The sequence below is a fragment of the Gordionus sp. m RMFG-2023 genome, chromosome 1 (genome assembly GCF_954871325.1).
Source record: "Gordionus sp. m RMFG-2023 chromosome 1, tfGorSpeb1-WG-v2, whole genome shotgun sequence".
In the NCBI taxonomy this organism is placed as follows: domain Eukaryota; kingdom Metazoa; phylum Nematomorpha; class Gordioida; order Chordodea; family Parachordodidae; genus Gordionus; species Gordionus sp. m RMFG-2023.
This window is the reverse complement of record NC_088775.1, coordinates 55,046,705-55,073,036: the sequence shown is the minus strand read 5'-3', so window position 1 is coordinate 55,073,036 and position 26,332 is coordinate 55,046,705. Positions and strand designations below refer to the sequence as shown.

At 27.9% G+C, this 26,332-nt stretch overlaps 1 protein-coding gene across 3 annotated transcripts in view; it reads left to right on the top strand.

Annotated features, from left to right (window-relative positions):
* LOC135922095 (polymerase delta-interacting protein 2-like) overlaps positions 1-26,332 on the top strand; it is a 154,486-nt gene that overhangs the window by 49,375 nt on the left and 78,779 nt on the right. The window contains exons 2-4 of one of the 3 annotated variants that reach the window (XM_065456509.1): positions 100-160; positions 7,770-7,879; positions 18,595-18,776. In XM_065456509.1, coding sequence (XP_065312581.1) covers positions 100-160; positions 7,770-7,879; positions 18,595-18,776 — 353 coding nt within the window. Of the gene's footprint in view, positions 1-99; positions 161-7,769; positions 7,880-18,223; positions 18,285-18,567; positions 18,777-26,332 lie in introns of those variants that run through there. The other 2 variants (XM_065456508.1, XM_065456510.1) reach the window with 2 other exon arrangements.

Below are 26,332 nucleotides of genomic sequence, written 5' to 3'. Positions count from 1 at the left end.
TTTGGACTTTATCGGGAAATAGAATTGTGTATCATTAACCTGATCTCTATATTATATAATTTACAACAAAATTGCTAACTCCAAACATAATGTTATTAGATTAGCTGAAGTTGGTATTCTTGAGCAAATAAGACAGCATGGAAATTATGAAATAGGACAGGTATAATTAGAACTATTTATAAAATTTATTATTACGGTTGGTAAAATTCGTGATTTTTTTAAATAATAAAAAAATATTTTTTGGATAAATAGTATTGCTGTTAAACGGCTTGATTTTTAAAGACGGCTAACTTAATACTCTAGCTAAGAATATTAGGCAAGTATGGATATTTTAATAGAAGGTGGAAATGTTTGGATATCTATTAATGAAATCTCCAGGCTTGTGTCTTATTTAGACGTTTTTAAAAATCGAGCCTTTTAACACGCTAAATACTCAATTAGAAAAGTATAGATTTAGAATAAAAAATATCATGTATAATAGGCCTATTCAAAAACAAATTAGAATCGAATAGTGCATTAAACGAATCGAATAATTTACTATTTGAATTCGTACGAATAATAAAATCTACTATTTGATTACTTTTTTTAATAAAATAAATCATACTCAAATATATTGACAAATTTTTTTATTACAAATTTGATGTTAAACAGAAAAAATTATAATAATATGTAATCAATAATCTGATAATAAATAATATATAATTAAGTTATAAACAAAATTAAAATGTATATTATTAATTTAATTTAAGCCAATTTTTAAGGCAAAGAGTTTTTCTTTTATTTTTTTCCTTATATGACATGCGGTTTTTTGACAATAAATTAGTTCCAACTGAGAAAAGCCTTTCACAAGTAGTTGATGTTCCTTGTATAGATAGATAATCCCTTGCCATTTTCGAGAGCATGGGGATCCGATATGCATTTGCCTTCCACCACATACGAATCATTCTAATAATGTTTCTTAGTTTTAGAATTGAAGGATCTAAAATTTTTAAAATTTCTTTGAATATTAAATTAATTACATGGGCAAAGCATCGGATGTGCCCTATTTTTATTAATGGATATTTTAAAGAAAATGTATCAATAAATGTTTTATTATTAGTTGCATTATCTAAAGTTATATAAAAATTTTTATTCTCTAAATTATATTTTAATTATTTTAACAAAGGCTAAATATATTTTCACCTGAATGTGTTACATTTATTTGACTGACATCCAAAATTATGTTATTTATTTTAAAATTATCACCAATAAAATGGGCTGTTAGCCCTAAAAAAAGGAACCTGTGTTGCTAGTCCAAATGTCAGATGTAAAATTAATCTGACTTTTATTTTTATATATTTTTCCTTTACCAACTGTTCTTTTTCTGAAAATATATTATACATGTGCAATTTAAGAGTATTGGAGCATATTGATTTTACAGAAATAAAATTTTTAAAATCATTTGAATTAATAATTTTAAAAGGTATATTATTATTTATCAATAATTTTAATAAATTATCCTTAAAATTAATTTTTTTTTGAAAAATTTGGTGTAGACTTTAAAAAAATGTCAATTTTATTATTTTTTTTACTAAGGTAAGAATGAAACCTATTATAATGATTAATAAGAAGAGATGTTGTTTTGCCTTTACATTTTATAATACTCTTGCAATGATTGCAAGCAGCCTTTTAACCGTCTTTAAGGATTTGATATTGATCCCATATGATTGCTCTCTCTTGTGAGGAAATTTTCTCATCTTCAACATCAAGCATAATTTCATCAGAAGCATTCTCCTCTAACATAATTAGGCTAGCTAACAATAATTATTGTAGAAAGGTAATATATTTTTTTATACCTCTGGTTTATGTAATTTTTAATATAATATATTATGAGATTCAAAAAGTAAACTTTTCGTGAGATTCAAAAAATGTGGCAAATAAAAATTTAAATTTTCACTAGAAATTTTTGAATTTGTGCTAGAATTTTTATAAACACAAACACATCACATCACCTGTCAGATTGGCAGGTCAACAAATAGAAATGACAATATTAAATTTATTAAACAATTTATTAAATATTACGAATAATTCGTTTTATTCGAATTGAATAAATGATTATTCGTATTCAGATTAAACTAATAATTTATTATTCGTATTCGTAATTATTCAATTCGATTCAAATTATTTGAATCGAATCGAATATTCGAATTATTTTTGAATAGGCCTAATGTATAATATATATATTTTTTTTTACCTCAGTACAATATTACCTTGCAAGTAAGTAGTGTTGTTAAACGGCTAAGCCGAGTCGACTTAGCTGCGACTCGAGCCTAGTTTCTAGTCGATAAAACGAGTTTGACTCGAGACTAAATGAGCCGCATTGGTCGGCTCACTTAGTTGGTTCGTGTAGTCTTCTCGCTTAGTTGGCTCGTGTAGTCGACTCATGAAGTCGGCTCATGTAAGTTGACTCGCTGGGTCTACTCAATTTTTTTGTTTTTTTTATAAAATCTGGTAAATTGGTTAATTTTGGGTTATTGATTAATGTGAACAAAATTATAATAAGAATATTCATGTCGTAACTAAAAATGGTTCAGGACAAGAATTCGGTTACAGATATTATATACCTATTTTTTATAACACAAAAATGTAAAAATATAATTTATATTATAAAGATGTTAAATTAAAATTTCAGTAAATATGTACCCTAGATAAGTGACAATTGTCATAATCGTTGTTTTTAAAGATTTTTGAAATTATTTGACGCAAGTGGGTAAAAATATAGATTGTAAATATGTTATATTAAATTTTTAGTGAAGATGTACCCTAGATAAGTGACAATTGTCATAATCATTGTTTTTAAAATTTTAAAATTTTTTTGACGTAAATGGGCTAAAATAGGTATTGCTAACATGTTAAAATAAAACTTTAGTGAAGATGTACCATAGATAAGTGACAATTGTCATAATCGTTGTTTTTAAAGTTTTTAAATTTTTTTTGACATAAATGGGCTAAAATAAGTATTGCTAACATGTTTAAATAAAATTTTAGTGAAGATGTACCCTAGATGATAAGTGACAATTGTCATAATCGTTGTTTTTAAAGTTTTAAAATTTTTTTTGATGTAAATGGGTTAAATAAATATTGCTATAAAATTTTAGTGAAGATGTACCCTAGATAAGTGACAATTGTCATAATCGTTGTTTTTAAGGTTTTTTGAAATTTTTTGACGCAAGTGGGTAAAAATATAGATTGTAAATATTTTATATTAAAATTTTAGTGAAGATGTACCATTTAAGTGACAATTGTCATAATCGTAAAGTTTTTTAAATTTTTTTGACATAAATGGGCTAAAATAAGTATTGCTAACATGTTTAAATAAAATTTTAGTGAAGATGTACCATAGATAAATGACAATTGTCATAATCGTTGTTTTTAAAGTTTTTTAAATTTTTTTGACGTAAATGGGCTAAAATAGGTATTGCTAACATGGTTAAATAAAATTTTAGTGAAGATGTACTCTAGATAAGTGACAATTGTCATAATCGTTGTTTTTAAATTTTTTTGACGTAAATAGGCTAAAATAAGTATTGCTAACATGTTTAAATAAAACTTCAGTGAAGATGTACTTTATAGATACAGGGTTTCTCATTCAAAAAAGAAATGTCCCAATCAAAAAAAAAAATCGTAATTTTTTAAAATTTTTTGTCAATTTTTCTTAAACTTTTGTATATTTTTGTTATTCCTTCTTAATTTATTTCTAAATTTTTGCGATTTCTTTACGTTTTTTTTCTTACTATATCTTTTCTCAATTTATTTCTAACATTTTGCGATTTTCTTTACTTCTATTTTTCTTACTATATCTTCTCTCAATTTATTTTTCTTCTCATTTTAATTCTTTTGTATTTTTAAAAATAATTTATAAATTTAGGTTTATTTTTTTAACAATTCTTTACGTTTTTTTTTCATTATACATATAATATTCTTTTTATGATTTTTTCATTGTAATTTTACATACATTTTTAACCTTTTCAATCTCGTCATTTTTAATCTTTATTTTGACCTTTTCTCAATTTTTTTATTCTCATTTTTGATAATTATTTTTTAAAATTATATTTAATGTTTTTGGCAGACAATATAATTACAATTGCTAAATTATAAATTAATTGTTTGGTTTACCTTAATTGTAATACCAAACGATATTTAAATTAATAAAATATAATCATTTTTAAATTCTTATTTTTAAAACGCATTAGAAAATTATTATTATTTAAAACAATAGGAGAGGAAGACAGACTAAATAAAATTAATTTTTTTTTATATTTCCATGGATTTTAATTCGAGTTATTTTTATACATTATGTGTAGGTTATTTTATAAATAAAGATTATTAGTAAAATAAATGCGTCCTTATTTTTTTTTTTTCAAATTTATAAATTAGTTTTATCAAAGTCAAATATAAAATACATGTTTTAACTAAATGGTCTTTAATAAACAAAATTATATGTACTAGGATTTTGTAATGAACTAAACTAGCAAAAATAATTATCAAAAAGAGAAGAAAAAAATTGAGAAAAGGTCAAAAAAATAAAGATTAAAAATGACGAGATGGAAAAGGTTAAAAATGTATGTAAAAGATTACAATGAAAAAATCATAAAAAGAATATTGCATATATAATGAAAAAAAGACGTAAAGAATTTTTAAAAAAATGGACCTAAATTTATAAATTATTTTTAAAAATACAAAAGAATTATCAAAATGAGAAGAAAAATAAATTGAGAGAAGATATAGTAAGAAAAATAAAAGTGAATAAAATCGTAAAAAGTGAAATAAATTGAGAAAAGATACAGTAAGACAAAAAACGTAAAGAAATCACAAAAATTTAGAAATAAATTAAGAAGGAATAACAAAAATAAATAAAGGTTTAAGAAAAATTAACAAAAAATGACAATTTTCCTTTTTTGATTGGGACTTTTCCTTTTTTGAATGGGAAACCCTGTATCTAGAGTACATCTTCATTGAAGTTTTATTTAAACATGCTAGTAATACTTATTTTAGCCCATTTACGTCAAAAGAGTTTAAAAAACTTTAAAAAAAACGATTATGACAATTGTCACTTATCTATAGTACATCTTCACTAAAATTTTATTTAAACATGTTAGCAATACTTATTTTAGCCAATTTACGTCAAAAATATTTAAAAAACTTTAAAAACAATGATTATGACAATTGTCACTTATCTAGGGTACATCTTCACTAAAACTTTATTTAAACATTTTAGCAATACTTATTTTAGCATATTTACGTAAAAAAAACTTTAAAAACTACGATTATGACAATTGTCACTTATCTAGGGTATATTTTCACTAAAATTTTATTTAAACATATTAGCAATACCTATTTTAGCCCATTTACGTCAAAAAACTTTAAATACAACGATTATGACAATTGTCACTTATCTATGGTACATCTTCACCAAAATTTTATTTAAACATTTTAGCAATACCTATTTTAGCCCATTTAGGTAAAAAATATTTAAAAAACTTTAAAAACAACGATTATGACAATTGTCACTTATCTAGGGTACATCTTCACTAAAATTTTATTTAAACATGTTAGCAATACTTATTTTAGCCCATTTACGTCAAAAAAATTTAAAAAACTTTAAAAACAACGATTATGACAATTGTCACTTATCTAGGGTTCATCTTCACTAAAATTTTATTTAAACATGTTAGCAATACCTATTTTAGCCCATTTACATAAAAAAACTTTAAAAACAACGATTATGACAATTGTCACTTATCTATGGTACATCTTCACTAAAATTTTATTTAAACATGTTAGCAATACTTATTTTAGCCCATTTACGTCAAAAAAACTTTAAAGACAACGATTATGACAATTGTCACTTATCTATGGTACATTTCACTGAAGTTTTATTTTAACATGTTAGCAATACCTATTTTACCCCATTTACTTCAAAAAATTTTAAAAAACTTTAAAAACAATGATTATGACAATTATCACTTATTTAGGGTACATCTTCACTAAAAACTTAATATAACATATTTACAATCTATATTTTTACCCACTTGCGTCAAAAAATTCCAAAAAACTTTAAAAACAACGATTATGTCAATTGTCACTTATCTAGGGTACATCTTTACTGAAATTTTAATTTAACATCTTGACAATATAATATATTTTACATTTTTATGTTATAAAAAATAGGTATATAATATCTAAAGCCGAATTCGGGTCCTGAACCATTTTTAGTTACGATATGAATATTCTTATAATTTTGTTCACACTAATCAATAACCAAAATTTACTAATTTACAAGATTTTATAAAAAAAACAAAAAAATTGAGCAGACCTAGCTAGTCGACTTACCTAAGCCGACTACACGAGCCGACTGAGCGAGCCGAATATATGCGCCTACTAAGTGAGTCGGCTCATGTGGCTCCTTGATCTGCTTGAGTCGGAGCCGTTTTTTACGACTACGACTAGAGTCGCAAGTCGTAAGAACTCGACTTTTTAACAACACTAAGTAATAGTTAATACATCAGGAAACTGTTGAAAAATACATATTGATAAGCAATGTTCTAATGTGATATTTTGTCAAATGAAAAACCTAGTGTCTTATAAAAATTAGATATAAATATATGTATCAATATACAAAGCACACACATGTATATCTTTTTGTTTAAAAATAAATAATTAATATCTGTATCCTAGTCTAGTCAGAAAGATGGTCAGCCAGTTTTTTTCTCTAAAACCAACACTATTGTAAAATTCATTATTCAAATAAAATTGATACTAAATTTAAAATTTTATTTTTTGACTAATAAAATGATAGTAGTTTAATTATTTTTAATTTTTCCCAACTGGGTGTGATGCATTTTAAAATGTCTGAGGGAATATTTGTTGTATCATTAATATCGTCATTTTAAGAATTTTGATTATGAGTTTTTTAGCAATTGTCTCATCTATCCCTATAATCAAGAAATTTTAGAACTATTCTTTTTTCTATTAGAGGTTAGTTTTTTAATTATATGAAGATAAATATTTTTTAACCAGTAAAACGAGCAATTTTTTTTAGTTCTAAATCAATTGCTTATAACAAAATAATTCAAAAATAAAATTAGCAAGGTAATTATCAAAATATGTTTGAAATTTAAAAGCTAGTGGGACCGAAGTGGCTAATTTTATAACTTAGTACCAATATCTTAAATATCTTGGTAAAATTCCACGCTAGATCTACCTATAATGAAATTATTTTTAAATGAAATATAAATTAAAAAAAATAATGGTAGTTATCACAGGAGACAGGACCATATAATTCAGGATAAAAATAGTAAAACAATCTTTTACACTATCTTTAATAGAAATTTTTTTAATGCAATTCAATATTTTTTATTTAAAAAATTTTATTTTAGACTAATCTAAGTCCTTGTCTTACACTGTATTAATACTAAGTATTTTGATCAATAATAAATAAAAATATTGTATTAAAAATGGTTTAAATTAATGTATTAAAAAAACGGGGTAAATTTAATCGCGATTTCAATTATTGATTTTTATTATTAGCCAACCCTATTAATTATTGTTATACAATAATATTAAATAGTCAATTTAAATTTAGATGATTGATTTTAATAATATTAATTTACTCATTATTATTTACCATTTGATTTTTACCTTGTCGCTAACAAAATGCATATATAAACCACTTATTATAAAGAAAGCAATCTTTATTATACCAAATTGATCTTTAAAAAAAATCGAAGTTATTCCTGCACCGTACTTTTGGATACCGAGGCCTCATCATATTTCCTTGGCAAGCCAAAGTTTTTGATAGAGATTCGGCTGCTTTCAAACCTCAAAGTTATGACATCACGTAAATGAATTTCCAAAATAAAAATTGAATCTTTATAAAAGTGTTTTTTTTATGTTGTGTGATTATTATATGGTTCTAACTCCTCCAAAATCAGTTGTATAAGAGTAATTTTGAAAAAAAAACATGTCATCTTGAATAAAATTAAAATATTTAAACCATTTTATTTTATTTTATTTTAATTATTTTTATTGAGATTTGCAAAGGTTAAATTTTTACGCTCAAGCCTAATTTTATTTTTCCCTTATAGTTGAGCTGGTCCATATTTAAAAGTTTTTAGGTAATTCTGCCCTGAAGCCCAGCTCTATTTTTTTAATATGTTTTATTGAAATTTAACAGGATCAATATTTTTCCATTCTGACAATAGATCTTTTCATTTATTGTTAACCCATCATTTTGTAAAAAATTTGCTGGTTTTAGAATTGTATTATGATAGTTAACTGACCAAGGAGTATGTTTCTTTTATATTTCCAGTTCGGAAGCAAATTTGCCCTGTTGGAATTCCGAGATTTGATATGATTCATCAAGTTTATGTATCGAAAGTTTCAAATTTGTTTTTTATGATTTGGTTGGATTTTGAATGTTGTTTATGCAATGTCTCCTTCGTTAATGTTTTATTGTCGGGAATATCTATTTCCTGCATTTAGAAGATATTAATCCATTAATCCAATTATAAAATGAATGCAAAGTATTATTGTATTTATCTTCACCTAAATAAGTATATATATATATATCCTTGATAAACCAAGTCTTTGAGTTTGATCAGGATGTTTGTGAATTGTTTTTATGCTTTATCCAAAAGCGAAATTTAACATTTACACTAACCCCCGCCAATTTCAATTGAGTTATAGCACGTGCAACTGAGATGCAACTAGTCAATCTTTTCTTTATGAGAATGTGATCAATTTCTGAAATAGAAGTAGTTTTTGGATATGCCCAAATATATTTGTGTGGAAATATAGTTTACAAAGAAACCTGATTATTTAGTTCAAGATAATTGCATAAATTCATTATCATATGTTAAATCGTGATTATTGTGTCTACCAATATAATTTTATTATATAAATAACTGTCTTTTCCAACAGACCAGAAATATGTGATGATTTAGAACTTTAGCAGATTGTAGGCTTCATAGATTGACTGCTTATTTCATCATTTTTATCATTTGGGTATAAATATTAATGATACTTAAAATTGTATGTGTTTTGAATTAATGTGGCGAATTCTATTAGTAGAAATGAGTTGTAAATTTTATTCGAATTCAAAATTGAGAATAAAACCTAAATTGGTTGATTGAATGAATTTATAATTTTCATTTAAGTGAGATTCGACTTTATTAAGAGTTATAATTTGAATAATCTTTACTTTCATTCCACTGAGAACTGAGTCCAATATTGTAGGATAATATTTTCACGGAATTTTCTTGGTATTTAAAATTAAATATATGGTAACACCACTTCTCATATATGGTAACACCACTTCTCATATATGGTTACACACACGACATTCGGCGCACCAATAATTCAGCACAACAATATAACGGCGCGACAATTTGACAAGGCTAAAATTCGGTACAATGACAATTCAGCCCGGATCTAATTAAGTTGCGCGATTATTTATAAATCATAATTTTATTAATGGCTTTTATAAAATTAAAGGGCCTTTTGATGGTTGATCCGCAGAACCTTGGTTCTATTAATTTTTGTATATTTTTATTTTCCTTAAATCTAAATTTCATTTACTAATTGCGTTATTTTAATAATTATATAAAAAACAATTTATATTTATGTTTGTATTCTGATTTCTTTGGTGGATCAACCTACCATGTTATAAAGTATGTTGGTCTAAAATATATTCACGACTTGTTTGTCACTATTAATTGCTAGAGAGTATTGTTAAAAAGTCGAGTTCTTGTCATAAAAAATGCCTCCGACTCAAGCCTCATAAGCCAACTCGATTAATCGGCTCACTTAGCTCGCTTAGTCGGCTCACCTAGCTCGCTTAGTCGGCTCACCTAGCTCGCTTAGTCGGCTCACCTAGCTCGCTTAGTCGGCTCACCTATTCGAGTCACTGGGTGGGCCAATTTTTTAATTTATAAGTAATTATAATATTTGATATTTTTTTTTTACATATATTAAAAACGACTCCATTCGAGTCGATTTTTATATACGTCTCACTCAAATGTCTGGTAAATTGCTAAATTTTGAAATTGCTAAATTTTGGGTTACTGGAACAAAGATTATAATAAGAATATTTATTTCGAAACTAAGAATGGTTCTGGACCCGAATTTGGCTTCATACTTAATTTGGTGAAAATTTTGATAACATGAAATTAACAAGCCGGCTCAGGTGAGCCGAAATTTATTTATTTATTTATTTATGATCAGTGTTGTTAAACTGCTGAGCCAAGTCGGCTTAGCCCTAAACTCACAGGTTTTAGTTAAAAAAATGACTCAGACTCAAGCCAGCTCATTGAAACATATGAGTAGGCTGGCTCAGAATTTGGCTAAAGCGGTATCAGGAGTCAGCTTGAGTTCAATTTAGAGCCAAAATTTATATATATGTGATTCAGAATTAATTGGTGACTCACTGAAACACGAGGAAATTTTTAATATTATTATTTATTTTATTTTTTTAATATTTTATTTATTTATTTTTTTTTAAATATTTTTTTTTATTAAAAATAATAAATATGCGATCACGCAAATCTTAAAATTTAATATTTTTTCAAGTTATAACAAAATGAAAATGAAAATGGATATGAACATTACCCTGAATTCATAGTGGCGCGATTGCGATTTAGCCGCGATAAATACAAAATACAGTAAATATCAGAGTTGTTGTATCTACATCCAGTATCTAGATATAAAAATGTGGTATCTGTATCTGTATCTAGATAGATTTTTGATTAAAATAGCTGTATCTAGATATTATTTTAGACTATGTATCTCTATCTAGATCCATTTAAAAAGTATATTTTAACAACTCTGGTAAATATCATATAACATTCATAGTTACCGATCGCGCGATCTGAATCACCAAAGCAAATCGCTACGATTTTTTTAAAAACACAAATCATTTTTGTATTTATCGCGTGATTTTGAAATATTGCTTCGTTAAATACAGATTTTGGTGAATTTAGATGAAAAATTTAGATTTAGCGCTAATTTTAAATTATTTGAAATGAATTCAATGGCTACCTTTTTTGATGATATAAAACCAAAGAATCAAGTTAAAATTATTTTTTTAGAAAATAGATAAAATTGCTTTTATTCTATCAGGATTAGAGTTGTTAATTTGCTTGGTCGTAAAATTTATGACCCAATTTTGTGCTCATGCCTGCTCTGAGCACGAACCCTGAGCACAGACCCGGGGTCCAGACCCGCCGGCACAAAAACCCATTTATTTTTAACTTTGTTTTGAACTTAGTAGAAAAGTATACATAAGATTTATTTAAAAGAACAAGCGTTCCCTCTCGGTCTCGATAGGCTAATAGGTCTAGGTGTGTTAATTATATACTGTAGTCTACTAGTAATCATAATTATTATTCTAGATGGGTGGGTCCAAGAGGTTATGAATATTTTTAACAACATGATGATATTGATATTATGGGCGTCAAATAAAAGGTGTTTTAATTAAATTTTGACTTCAATACTTATTATTAATATTCTAATTAGGCGGGTCTACTAGGTCTTATGAGGTCAGAAATATTTTTAAAAATGGAAAATATTGATATGGGCATCAAATAAAATGGAATTTAATTATATCTTGATTGCAATCTAAATTATTATTCAAAGTGGGCGGGTCTAGGAGGACATAGGAATATTTTTAACAATGCACTATTTATCCGCAATTTGAAAATTTTTATTACCTATATTTTCTATTTTTTCCAATTTCGCCTCAAAAAAATGAAGGCCCACCTTTACTATTAAATTAATGATGTGGGCCATGCAGCGATGCCCATATAAAATTTTCGAGTAATGGGTTTGATAATACTCTTGCAGCAGTTGTACTGCCTTGATCTCATTTGATCCGTTATCGTGTGTTATTGATATTATTTTATCACTTAATTTAATAGATTTACTTTTTGATATTTTTTAAAAATCACTAAAAAATAAAATGTTAAGCTATAAAAAATTATTTTCCCAGATGGAATTCAAAAAATAATAATATATTTATAATATTTATACTATAAATAACTTTATTTTACATCCGTTTTTTTTATTTATAAATATTTATCCTTATTAAAAAATAAAAACTATATTTTCATTCCCCCTTCCATATGTTTTTTTCCAAAAAATTATTATGTAAATAAATCATTTGATAATAAGTTATTTTAGTTTTATTTCAAAATTGAGTGCAAAATCGTCACAATCCTATTTTTTTAAAAAATATTATTCAATTAATATAATTATAAAAAAATGTTTCGAAATAAATTAGTCATTATTAGCAATTATCTCTATAATATATTCGCGATAGTTGTTTCGCGATATTGTATTCGCGGTAATGTATTCGCTTTAAAGGTTTCGCTATAAAAAATTCGCGATATTTGTTTCGCTATATTGTATTCGCGGAATAGTATTTGCTATTATGGATTCGCGATAAAAGTTTCGCCATAAAATCCATTCGCCATAAACGACATTCGCGATAAAAGCTTCGCGAAAAAGTGCTTCGCGATAATAGTTTCGCTGAAATGTATTTATTAGCTATAACATATTATTTAAGAATTATATTATAAATATGAAATACTTGCAAAAGACCAATCTTATATATTTCTTCAATTTTTAGGTATATAAAAATTAATTATACACTAATTAATTTAATTAGTATTATTAACATATACACATTTTGACCAATTTTGAGAGAAATCGGTCCAATAGATAAAAAGTTAAAAGGTGGTGGCCAGTCTTCAAACATGGCCATTTATGGCACATTTCCCCTAATGGTAGAACAAAATTTTGACATGATTTGTGTTCTCCTATGTATGCAGAGCCTAAATAATGATTTCACAAATTTATACAAAATTGATATATATAATATAGATGGGTTTGGACCCCGGGTCTGTGCTCGGGGTTCGTGCTCAGACCTGGTTTAGTCGATATTTTTGACCCAAACCCCGGGTCTGGGCTCTACACAACCAACCAATTAACAACACTAATCAGGATATGCTATTCCTGGTAGACACTATAACACCAATATTACAGAAGTCCTCTTTAGATAAAGAGGAATGTACCCCTACAGATGTTAATGAGATATTAGATGAAATAACGGGGGGGGGAGATAAATGAATGTAAAATATGCCATTTGAATTGGTAATATATTTATTATTTAGCTAACCTCTTGATAAAAACTTTATATTGGATAATGTAATTGTCCCAAAGGTCCTTCATTTATTAAGCCTATTACTGAGTCTGGTAATTTATAATACATAAATAAATATATTATTTATATTGAAGAATCTATAACTTCTATTGAGTCTTCAATTTCTATAAATATCCTAAAAGAAAGCCTACTGACATTGGTAATTTATATTATTTATTTTATAGAAAATTTTAAAATACATGAATTTAGAAGACTATTAAAATTAGAAAATGAGGAAAAGATGCTAACCATAAAAATTTTAAAGATAAAAATCTGAATTTGGCATATGTACATGTTGAGAGAAAAATTGGAAAGATGTACAGAAAAACAGAGAGATGATTTAACAGATGCAACTTTACACCTTAATATTTATTTTATATTATTTGAAATAAAATGTATTGTCATTAATATAGATATCTTATTTGATTTTTTTTAAATAAAATTATATACTATGGCCTTTTTAGTGATATATTTCTACATATATAATTTATAATGAATTTAGACTTTATTAAAAGAAAGTTTATTTTTATTAAAATATATAAAAAATAAAGATAAAATATTAACAAAATATGATATAATTTATAAAAAAAATAATTATATATATAATGTATTTTTATATATAGGATTTTGGCATAAATATAAGCATAACAAGTTTCTATTATATTTGGAAATATAAGAGGAAGATTTAATAGATTGTTGATTAAATAAATTAATTAAGGGGGATGGTTTTTTTTAGGGTTGAAAGGAATATATTTTTCTTTATTAATAATAATGTTATGGAATAATGTTCAAGTTTGTATTATATTTTCAGTTAGCTGTAATTTGGTATCCATTGAAAATCAGAGAAAGTAGGTGGTGTCATATGTTGGCTTACTAAAGTTTGCATATAGCTTTGCATGTGATCCTAACAATTTTTTGGATTGTAGATATTAGATATGCCCATTTTGAAGGAATAAGCTAAAGTAGGATACCTATAGCCTGTGGCTAAATACCTAAATAAAAAATATATTTAAATAATAAATTGCTTTATTTTTACCTTAAACAAACCAGTTTTTCTTCAATGGTTATAGGATTTTTTATAAAATTTGTGGTATGTAAAATGTAATATTGGTTTTATATGCTCAAGTATGTAATAAAAGGTTTTCTAAAATAGGATTTTTTTATAAAATTTGCGGATGTTTTATGTAATGTTGGTTTTACTTGCTCAAGTATGTAATAAAAGGTTTCCTAAATTAAAATGAATTATAGATAAAATAGAATAAAATTACTTTTGTCATTCTCATATAATTGTAAAATTTAGCCTTATTTTTAAGAGTTTAGGAGGAGGCAAAATTCACCCTCCTTTCTTTTATTAATATTAAGATTGTTTATTCTCCTCCTCTTCGATATAATTTTGTATAAGAATAAATTTGACGGATCTCATTTTGTGAATTAATAAAATCGCTTTGCACTATGAATGAAAATCGCTGCGATCGATCCAGCTAATCGGTCGCTGCGATATCTCGGCTAAATCGCAATCGCTCTTCACTATGAATTCAGGGTTACTCGATCAATAACAACAGAAACTTTATAGACCCAAATATCGACCCATATTCAACGTATTGAGCGTTGAAGGGATCTTAATGCTACAGGACTATAATTTATTTTTGTGAAAATTTTCACAATTCTTTAAATTACATTAAAAATAGAGTATATTATTTAAAAATTTTATTAAGGCGAGTGCCATATTGAATGTTACTAAGTTAGAACTATATACTCGATAATTAAGTAATTTATTTGAAAAACATAATATAGATATGTATATTAATTTTAAGGAAAAACATAAATAGTTCTATATAAATTTATATCATTTAAAAAATATTTAATTAATTTACTTAAATTTGACATATTTTTAATATTACGAAAATAAGAATATATATATATATATAAATGAGAGGAAGATTTTCTCCCAGTTCTGGGGATGCTCACCTTAATATAGCACACGCCTTTTTCATTTAAAGTGTAAAATTAAAGATAGTAAAAATTTTCATAAGAAAAAAATATGAAATTCTTAAAACTTTTGAGTAATAAAACTTTGAATTAGTGATCTGCATCGGGCCTAATCTTTCAAGCCCGGCCCGGTCCGAAATTTTTTTAAAAAAGTTTTGCCGGCCCGGTCCGAACCCGAGTTTTTTTAAAAAAAATTTGCCGACCCGGCCCGGCTCGAATTTATTTAAATATAAAAATTAATTTTTATAATTACTCAAAATAAAAGACATATGTTATATGTCTTTTAGTTTCAATAAATAAATATTTTTATTTTACATAAAAAATTCAATATAAAATTGATAAATTTAAGATATATTTAAAAAAAATTCCAAGGTCCAACCCGACCCGGCCCGGCCCGAACCCGATTATTTTAAATAGAATTAGGCCCCTAACTTTGCAGATCTCTACTTTGAATTATTATTACATCAAATAATTTCCACCCATATCCACACGATCATATATTAATTCTTAATAAAAATATATTTAATAAAAAATAATATTAAAAATTTTCCCCAGTTTCAGTGATGAAGTTCAAGAAGATTTTTGAACATATTTTGATAAGAATTTTAAATCTTCTTAGTAGATAAATCTTTTTTGAGGAATTCTTTTGTGAATTTTATTATAAATAAACAATCTTTAAGGTGAAATCGTCATCATATTTTTTATCATTTTTGTATTTCTAAATAATTTTTTTTAAAATATTTATATTAAGTTTTTATGTTATTTTATATGATCTTTAACTCTGTAGTTTAACAACACAAATTACAAATAAATAAATTTCAGCTCAAAAGTCGGCTTGAACTAATTCCAGAGCCGGCTTATTAATTTCATATTATCAAAATTTCCACCAAATTAAGCCTAAAATCTCTGAAGCCGAATTCGGATCCAGAACTATTTTTGGTTTCGATATACATATTCTAATTAAAAATAGAAATGATGCCGTTAATTTTTGATCACATTAATCAGTAACCCTAAATTTAACAAAAAATCGACTCGAATGGAGTCGTTTTACAAAATATATGTAAAAAATAAATATCAAAAATCATATTTACTTATAAATAAAAAAGCCAAAAAATTGTACAAACCCAGTGAGTCGACTAAGTATAAGTAACCCTACTAAACGAGTTGACTAAGTGAGCCTTTTAATGCTGCTCATATAGTCAAATCGAGTCGGAGTCGTTTAATCGACTAGAAACTAGGCTCGAGTCGCCTCAGCTTAGCCGTTTGCTAGAATTGATTAAATACTATTTAATAAATTTAAGAGTGCTTGTTTAATTTTAATTTCATATGAGGTGAAAGAAATTGCACGATAGAGAGTATATGAAAACCGATCAACTATCAACACGCCTTTTAATTTTATTAATGCCATATTATAATTCATTTGTTTTTATATTATAAATTATGATTTTTAAAAATCACAATTTAATTGGATCCCAGCCGAATTATCCTGATATCCTCATATACAAACCAACCTCATTTACATTCCACCATCCTTGATTTTAGTTTAGATTACTTTTCAGCAAAAATAATTTAATCATTTTTAAAAAATTTAATTTATGTAACAATTAGAATTTCGCTTTTTCCATAAATTATGAGAAAAATTTAAGTGTTTTAAAACTTGTCACCTTATGCATTGATATCTGCTCATTGCGCTACTACTCCCATGTTAATTTATCCATCTTATTATCTGCTTATTTTTTAAAATTATATATTTATATTTAATCAATTTATAGAATCTTTTTGAATTATATTTAGATGGGTAAAAGTAAGATTATAAATATCCAAATTCATTTAATCATTATTATTTCATCATTTTGGCAGAATCAAACCAATTAGCCATAGGTTAATCTACTAGTAGAGGTATATCATCTAAATATAAAACAAAATACCGGAGTATTTGAGCCTGCTCAAAATTGAGGACACCAGAAAATAACTAATTTTAAAGAGGAAAAGATTCTATAAAAATTGTTATTAAAAATCGGCATGTCTCTTCAAATATATGATTTGATGAGATCTGAGAAAATAGTTTCCATATCAAACCTTCTGCCAAGTTTACATCCAATAGCATATTTCTTATAAATTATATAATATGTTGTTAAATATCAATCCTCAACGAAGTAGGGGAGAAATGGCATGTTGCTTTTTTTAAAAAAGGGTTGGGCTTGTTCAAACAAATTTAAAATTAATGTAGCCCAATCCTTAATATTTAAAATAAAATTTTAATCAAAGCTCTATCTATAATAGTTTTTGAACTAGATAAGTTTATGTGAAAGTTGTATGAGTCAGTTGAGACATACCAAATACCATGTTTTGACTAGCTAGAAAATCAACTTTCACATAAACTCACCAAGATCAAAAACCTTAGAGGTTTGATTCAAATTTTATTTTAAATTAAGGACTGGGCTACACATTTATTTTAAATTTGTTTGATTAAACTCAATTCTTAATCCCTTTTTTTGAAAAAAGCAAAATTATGGTCAGTCATTCCACTTCTCCCCTACTTGCATCTTTTGCGAAATATTATCTTAGATACAGGATACATTAAAAAATTTATATATTCCTTCTGTACAATAAGCCGTAAAGTCGACGAGGAGAAAGATATTCCCGTGGTTTACAGAAAATAATATATTTGCTTTCCCACCAACTGCTATAGAGGAATTGTGCTTGACCCAACAATAAAAATAGAAATGGAGAGATTCATAAACCAACCACTAGAAATACTTAGAGAAATATCATCTATATATGTTGATTGTTTAAACGAGTAAGATAAAAGTAAATGACATCAAATTCTATAATTTATTCCTCCAAAGGAACTATCTCAATTTTTTAATATTTAGAAATTTATATAAATTACCTAAAACACTACACATTATACTCAACGATTATGATTATCACAATACGTATATATTATATAAAAAAGAGTTTTTACACCCAATTTTCATTCCTTTTTTCTGCTAGTTAGGACTCAGGAGAAAACTCACCCTCTTGTATACGTCTTGTTTAGAAAATCCGTTATCAGGTATTACATTTATGCATATGGATCCATTTTTAATTTAATTTTAATAAAATGAAGGAGTGGGGGTTGGGACTTAGAATATTGGATCTTTATCATATTAAATATTAATAGATGTGGTATTTCGAGTTCCCAGGCTATAATAAGTCACACAACGGAGGCTTTAACTCTAATAAGGTGATTGCCGTTATTTATTAAGAGACATATTAGTGGTCATATTAATCTAGGATTTTACCGGTTTCCCTTTTGCCACATATTTTCTTAAATGCTAATTTTTACCATTTTATAGTAACGATAAACCTCCACCAATTAAAAGGAACTTAGCCAGCGCGCATTCTTCCGTTAAGAAAGGCGAACTTCTACCTGTTTCTACTACTGTATCAACTGTATCTCACAATGTTTACCAAGAAAATCCTAAAAATAAAAGCAATACTATTCACGACGAGTGTGACGGATTAGCGCAGAATACTTATATAGACTACGTTAAAACGGTCAAAGGTTATTATTTATTTTGTAGACTCCTAAAAAAATAGCAAAAATGTCTTTGAGCCTCAAAAAGTCAGATGATGCTTCAATTATTTAAAAAAATATAACTATTATATCCAAAATTTCGAACCTTTTGGTATTTAATTTCGGTTCAGATTCCAAGAGATCTAAAAACTGAAGATTAATAAATTCACTAATTTTGTTATTATAGTTTTTCATACGGGGTACCCATAGCTCAATAAATAATTTTAATTATATTTTATGATAAATTAAGAAGAATAAAACAGTTAAAATTAACCCATATTTTATTGTCAATTTTTATTTGCATATAAAATTACAATGTATAATATCATTTTTTATATATTTGTCAAATTTTGTTCATGATAGGAAATATTTCATTATTTAAAATTCTCTGTGAAACTTGAGCAGCTGGGACAGGCATGGCTATTGTTGCTAATAGATAATTTGGGTGTTCAAATTTTCTTCCTTCTCAATGTGCAAGGATTCCAATGTTTTTATTAACCGTTTCATGCCGTTTGAATAATTTATAATGATATCATAATTCTTCAAACTTAAGATTGACTATTGTTCAGTTGATATTTTTATCTCTTATTCGTAGGTGGCAAAATATTGAAAAATACGTGTTGATCGTAGAGTGTAAAGTATCTTCGGGATTACAAGGTAATTCTTTAGCAGGAAAAATGACTAGCGGGAGATGGATTAAGATCTCATGCAATCTGCAAAAAATTTAGTGAAGGAGTCTTCAATTGCTTAAGGGTGACCCTAAAGGTAGTACGGTTGAATTTGAAATTATTTTGTGGATTTATTGTAGACCTATATTTTCATAGGATTTTATTATGTCAATTGCCATGTTTGTCCTAAAGTTTCATTAAAAACTTTAAATAATAAATTTAAAATTATATCTTTTAACAATTGCTATGCATTTATTTTTATAATTATAAATTCTTTTTCTTTTAGCTTTCACCTTTTCTGGTGGTAAGCTCTTTCAATATCTTTTTTTATTTTATACTTGTAATATATGGGAAATGGTACCAAAAAAAATATTAGCTTATTTAATTTTAATTAACTTAAGTAAAAATACAAACATTTAAATAGAATAAAATATAACTTTAAATTATCGTATCAAGTTTATTAATATTTAAACCAACAGAATTAATTGTAATAGGAAAAAAAACCGGAAATAAAACCCCTCCTTAAAAATTACAAATAAAATAAGTATTTTTTTAATCAAATTTGACGCTTATAAATAACACTTACTGATTTTTCAATGGTCTTTTTATATTCTCCTAAAGTTGGCTGAACAAATCATTCTAAAATATGGCAATATTTTGAGTTTTATTACTCTCTGACTTTTACCAGTATAGTAACCACTAACCAGTATAAAGGAAAAATTTTATTAGTAACAAGAATTTGGCCAACAAGATTATAAAGTGACTGAAAGCATTTATTCAGAAAATTCTATCATCAATGTTTAGATTGTATATTAATTTAATTCGTTTGGTAGACAATATAAAGAAAATCGTGGCGGGGGAGTGGCAACGTCTTTTGGCGGCAAATGGAGGTCTAAAAGGTTCCCTGTGATCTGGTCTAGAATAGGATCACCGTCTCCTCGACGGGGTGTAAAAACCACTTAAAGAGGTTGATGTCAGGAAGGGCATCCGATTGTAAAAACCATGCTACAAAAATTTCCCTATGGTTACAACAAAGCATGGGCGGGGTACAGCCCAAAGTACCCCGTGGGCCTCCTCATCCGCCTACGACAAAAAGAAGGATGGGAAACCTGGTGGAACCACTATTCATGAAAATGAAACCTATGACGGCCATAAACGACCTAATAAAAAGTGGAGAAACCAGTTTACGGGTGATCGAGTTAGGGTCGCGACATGGAATGTTGGGAGTATGACGGGAAGAGCGGGAGAAGTCGTCGATGTATTGCACAGAAGACATATAGATGTGTGCTGCATACAGGAGACTAGATGGAAAGGAAATGGGACCAGAATGATTGGCAAGACTAGCGAAAAGTATAAATTCTTTTGGCAAGGAGGTAATGATGGTAAGGCTGGAGTTGGGGTATTGGTTGCGGAGAAATTGGTAGACAAAGTAGTCGAAGTGAGAAGGCTAGACAACCAGATAATGGTTATCAAGATGATTATTGGTAGAAAGCTATATAATATGATCTCGGCATATGTTCCTCAGGTTGGAAGAAGTGAAGAAGAGAAAGATGTATTTTGGGACAGTCTATTGGGGGTGACATCGAGACTGGCAAATGAAGAGGGGATTATCCTGGCTGGCGATCTGAATGGACATGTGGGAGCGAGTAGTGAGGGTTATGAAGGAGTACATGGAGGGTTCAGTTATGGCATGAGAAATTTGGAAGGAGAGAGGATTTTAGAATTTAGTGATGCTATGGATATGATTGTTTGTAATACAATGTTTAAGAAAGAATCAGAGAAGCTGGTGACTTATAAGTCGGGTAGTACCAAAAGTGTTGTGGATTACTTGTTATTAAGGAGATGTGATCGATGTATAATAAAAAATGTGAAAGTGATACCGGGAGAGGAATGTATAAATCAGCATCGACTAGTTGTAGGAGATCTCACTCTTAAAGGTGCCAGGGTCACTAAAAGAAAGTTTGTCCCAAGGCTGAAGGTTTGGAAATTGAAGGAGGAGAATGCTAGACGTCAATTCAATATGGCATTGGCGATTAGGGAGGCGGAGGTGGCACAAGCATCTGGGGTGAATGACAAGTGGGAAGCCATGAAGAAAGCTTGGGTAATGACAACTGAGGAGGTATGTGGATGGACAAAAGGGCCGCCTAGACATAAGGAGACTTGGTGGTGGAGCCCAGAGGTAGCGAAAGCCGTGGATGAGAAACGGAGGTGTTTCAAAGTATGGTATAATAGCAAAGAAAATAGTGATAATGATATTTACAAGATGGCTAAAAGAAATGCTAAGAAATTAATAGCGAAGGCTCAAGAAGAAAAAAGACACGAGTTTGCTAAAGAAATGAAATGCGCTGATGGAATTGGAAATATGGTTAGAATGGCAAAACAGATGTCAAAAAAGAGGCAGGATGTGATAGGTGTAAAGTGTTTGAAAAATATGGAAGGAAAAATGACGATTGATAGTAGTGGTATTAAGAACACCTGGAAGATTTACATGAAAGGACTTTTGAATGAAGAAAATGAATGGAATAATAATATTAGTTGTGCAAAGGTAGAAGGTCCAGGGTGTAAATTTGGCAAGGACGAGATAAGGAGAGCAGTGAAAAAGATGAAGAAAGGGAAGGCATCGGGTTTAACGATGGTGGTATCAGAGATGTTTAAAGGTTCTGATGATTTAGGGATTGAATGGTTAATGAATTTAGCAAATCAGATTGTCACAGAAGGTACTATTCCCGAGGACTGGCGAAGAAGTATAATTATCCCAGTATACAAGGGGAAAGGTGATCCTTTAGATTGTGGGTCTTACAGAGCTATTAAACTCTTGGAACATGCAATGAAAGTTTTTGAGAGAGTGTTAGAAAAGCGGATAAGGGAACAAATCAAAATTGATGAAATGCAGTTTGGTTTTACATCGGGAAAAGGCACGACAGATGCAATTTTTGTGGTGAGACAAATTCAGGAGAAGTATCTTGCGAAGGAAAAGAAACTATTATGCGTTTGTTGATTTGGAGAAAGCATTTGATAGGGTGCCGCGTGAGATTACAAGATGGGCCTTGAGAAAATCCGGTGTGGAGGAATGGTTAGTTACCGCAGTGATGGCAATGTATGTTGGAGCACAAACAGCAGTACGGACGGATCATGGTGATAGTGACAGCTTTGAGGTGAAGGTAGGACTTCATCAAGGATCCGTGCTGAGTCCATTATTATTTATCTTAGTAATGGATGTGGTGGCTAGAGAAATGCGTGAAGGACTTCCCTGGGAGATATTATATGCAGATGACCTTGTATTAATGGCAAACAGTGAGGGAGAATTGAGGGATAAAGTTAGTAAATGGAAGATGACTATGGAAGCAAAGGGCCTGAAAATGAATGCATCAAAAACAAAGGTGATGATTGGTGGGGAAAATCTAAAGATAGAAGAATCAGGTAAGTGGCCTTGTGGTGTATGTGGGAAAGGAGTTGCTAGAAATTCTATCCAATGCACCAGATGCCAGAAATGGGTACATAAAAGATGTAGTGGGAAAAAAGGCAGTTTGATGTTAGAAAGAATGACCTTTATTTGTAAAACATGCATGAAAGGGATACATAATAATGATAACCTAAAAAATGGTGGTCTGGATATTGGCAATGGGTTAACCCTAGAAAAAGTGGATAAGTTTTGTTATTTAGGTGATATGCTAAACGCAGATGGTGGTGTAGATTCTGCTGTTGTTGCAAGGATCAGACAAGCTTGGAAGAAGTTCAGAGAGATGTCATCTATTCTTACAAATAAAAAAAGTTTCTCTGAAGTTAAAGGGGAAAGTTTACGTAAGCTGCGTGAGGAGTTGTTTAGTTTATGGCGGTGAAACATGGGCAATGAAAGCAATTCACGAAGCCAAATTAGAAAGAACAGAGATGAGGATGGTTAGATGGATGTGTGGGGTATCTCTGAGAGAGAGAAAAACTAGCAAGGAATTGCGAGCAAGATTAGGTATAGAAATGATTGGTATGGTAATGCGACGAAATAGACTAAGATGGTTTGGGCATGTGGAACGTATGACAAGAGATGACTGGGTAAAGAGATGCACAATGATGGAAGTAGGAGGATCAAGACCTAGAGGAAGACCCAAGATGACGTGGACAAATGTGATAGCGGCGGATATGAGAAGCTTGAATCTTACAAGTATTGATGCTCAGGACCGTCAAAAATGGAAAAGAAAAATCAGAGGGAAAACTGGCCTACCCGGGTAAACCTGGAAATCGCCATAAAACGGAGAAGAAGAAGAAGAAGATTTTTCAATGGTCTTTTTATATTCTCCTAAAGTTGGCTGAACAAATCATTCTAAAATATGGCAATATTTTGAGTTTTATTACTCTCTGACTTTTACCAGTATAGTAACCACTAACCAGTATAAAGGAAAAATTTTATTAGTAACAAGAATTTGGCCAACAAGATTATAAAGTGACTGAAAGCATTTATTCAGAAAATTCTATCATCAATGTTTAGATTGTATATTAATTTAATTCGTTTGGTAGACAATATAAAGAAAAAAGAAAATTGCCAATATAAATATTGTGCTAAAATGCAAGTTTTAAAAACGATATATCTGGCGTGCGCTAATATTTAAGGCCTAACTAATACTTTCAATTCCTCACTCAAATATGCGAACCACAAAAAGAAACTGAGTTATAAACAAAATGAAAAACTATGAAAAAGCTCTAAGCATGAAATGAGCCAAACCTTTCGAAGCATTAGCTTTATACTCTTCGGTAGTTGGTTTAAAGAGGAAAAGAATTATTGGTAAAAAATAAAAATTGTCAAAATTAGCATAATACCAGAACGAAGAATATAGAAGTTCTACCTATCTAGTTTGCGTTAATATTTAGAGCCTTATTAATTCATTAATCTATTTCGCCAGCCAGTAAAAAACGTAATTGAATTAAGAATCAAAAACTAACTATGATATCAAGTCTTAAGCGTAAAGTTGTCAAACATCTAGATGCATTATCTCAGACATTTATATCATTTAATGCGTATTTCATACTTCTTTTTGGTAGATAGTTTAAAGAATTAATTTTTTTTTGGCTAAATCAAAAAAATCGCCAAAATTGGCATCATGCTAGAAGGAAGATTATAGAAGTAATGAACAATAATTGTTGAGTTTTTTTCAGCCTATAAATAAACCAGTTATAAACGAAATAAAAATTACAACAAGTCTTAGGGGGTAGGACTAAATACTGCATTGGTAAAATTCAAATCATAATCAATCAAAATTTATTATATAATCCTTTTTTAAAAATTTTTTTTCAATAACATTTTTTTTAATATACATAAATCAATTTTTTATTAATCAAAGTGTCTGGGACTGATATTGCTTCTTGTGGCTCTCTTGATATTCTATCGATATCATATTTTGGGAAATAATTAAGAATATCCTTACCGCTCGGAGTAACTGATTTCAGGAATATTGCATTGCCCATATCACATAAAGGAACAAATGCTAAGCCCTCCATCATGCCACAAAAGATTTATACTGTTTACCAAGCGGATTGAAGATTAAACTAAAATATATTTTGCATTACATATATACCTAAGCTTTAGAATTAGTACTTTCAAAAGTTTGGCAAACTTTATACTTAGAACTGTCTTAATACCCTAATTTATATCAAATTTTTGAAAATATAACTAGTTTTAAAATTTAATGATTTACCTCTATATTTATTAAACAAACTGAAAAGAAAAAATAACATTTATGAAGATGATAGATTTATAAATCTCAGAAATATCTTGAATTGGGGAATGAGGAACCTTAATGTATGATCAAATGATATTCGATATTTAAGACAGCCTAAGACTCGGTATTACTAACTCCATTGCTAAAATGCATTGCTGGAAAGTAATTAATCATAATCATCAAAATTTTATTGTATATTTTTTTTACAAATAATTTTCAGAAACATATTTTTTTAATATACATAAATATTAAATAATTTATTTCTATTTTTACTTAATTAATGGGGAATATATTTACTAGCTTATTACAACTCAAATTTTATTTTTCAATTTTAAAATATTACAAATATATATCCATAAGATGGCGTTAAATGCATAAATATGAAAATATCTTAGGAAACTAGAATGATTATTGATTACTGCTTTTTTAATATTTGGGTGTAAATACATGTGGGAAACCTAAAAATTAAAAAGAATGATAGATTTCTTTGATATTTAATTTATAGGTAGGTTAAGAATCGTAAAATAATAGAGGCACATATTACTGGCGTTATTGATCAAAATCTCTTCATTTTTTTTATACGCGTATATTTACGTGTAAAGCATTATCTATCAAAATATTTTGAAAATATTATGATTTGACCGAATCCCGAACTCAAAACCGACGATTTACTAAATATTCGATTGACCAAGTTTGCTAGTAATATCATTTGAAAAATATTCATTTGTTTTATATATCTATAAATACGTGTAAAACATTATCCCAAAAAATATTTTAAAAATATAATGATTTGATTAATAACCGATTTGCAACCGACCCAATGACTAAATATTTAATTTTTTCTCTGTTATATACCATCAAAAGTACGATATCTTAAAAATGATTGAATACACTATCTTTTCTCATCGAGATCTAATCCCCAACACAAAACAATCTATTAAAAAATTGGCGCAATAAAGAAGATTAATTTTTTATTTATGAACGATATTTTTACTCACTTTTTAAATCATTATATTATATTGTATTGTGATTTACATACCGGTTTATAAAATTTTTTAACCGTATTATATGCGCACTTAATATTTTATTATTTGTGTTCGAAAGTATCATATTTTCAAATTCAATTGGTTTTAATAAATTTTTAATGCTCCAAAAAGAAGTATTTCAA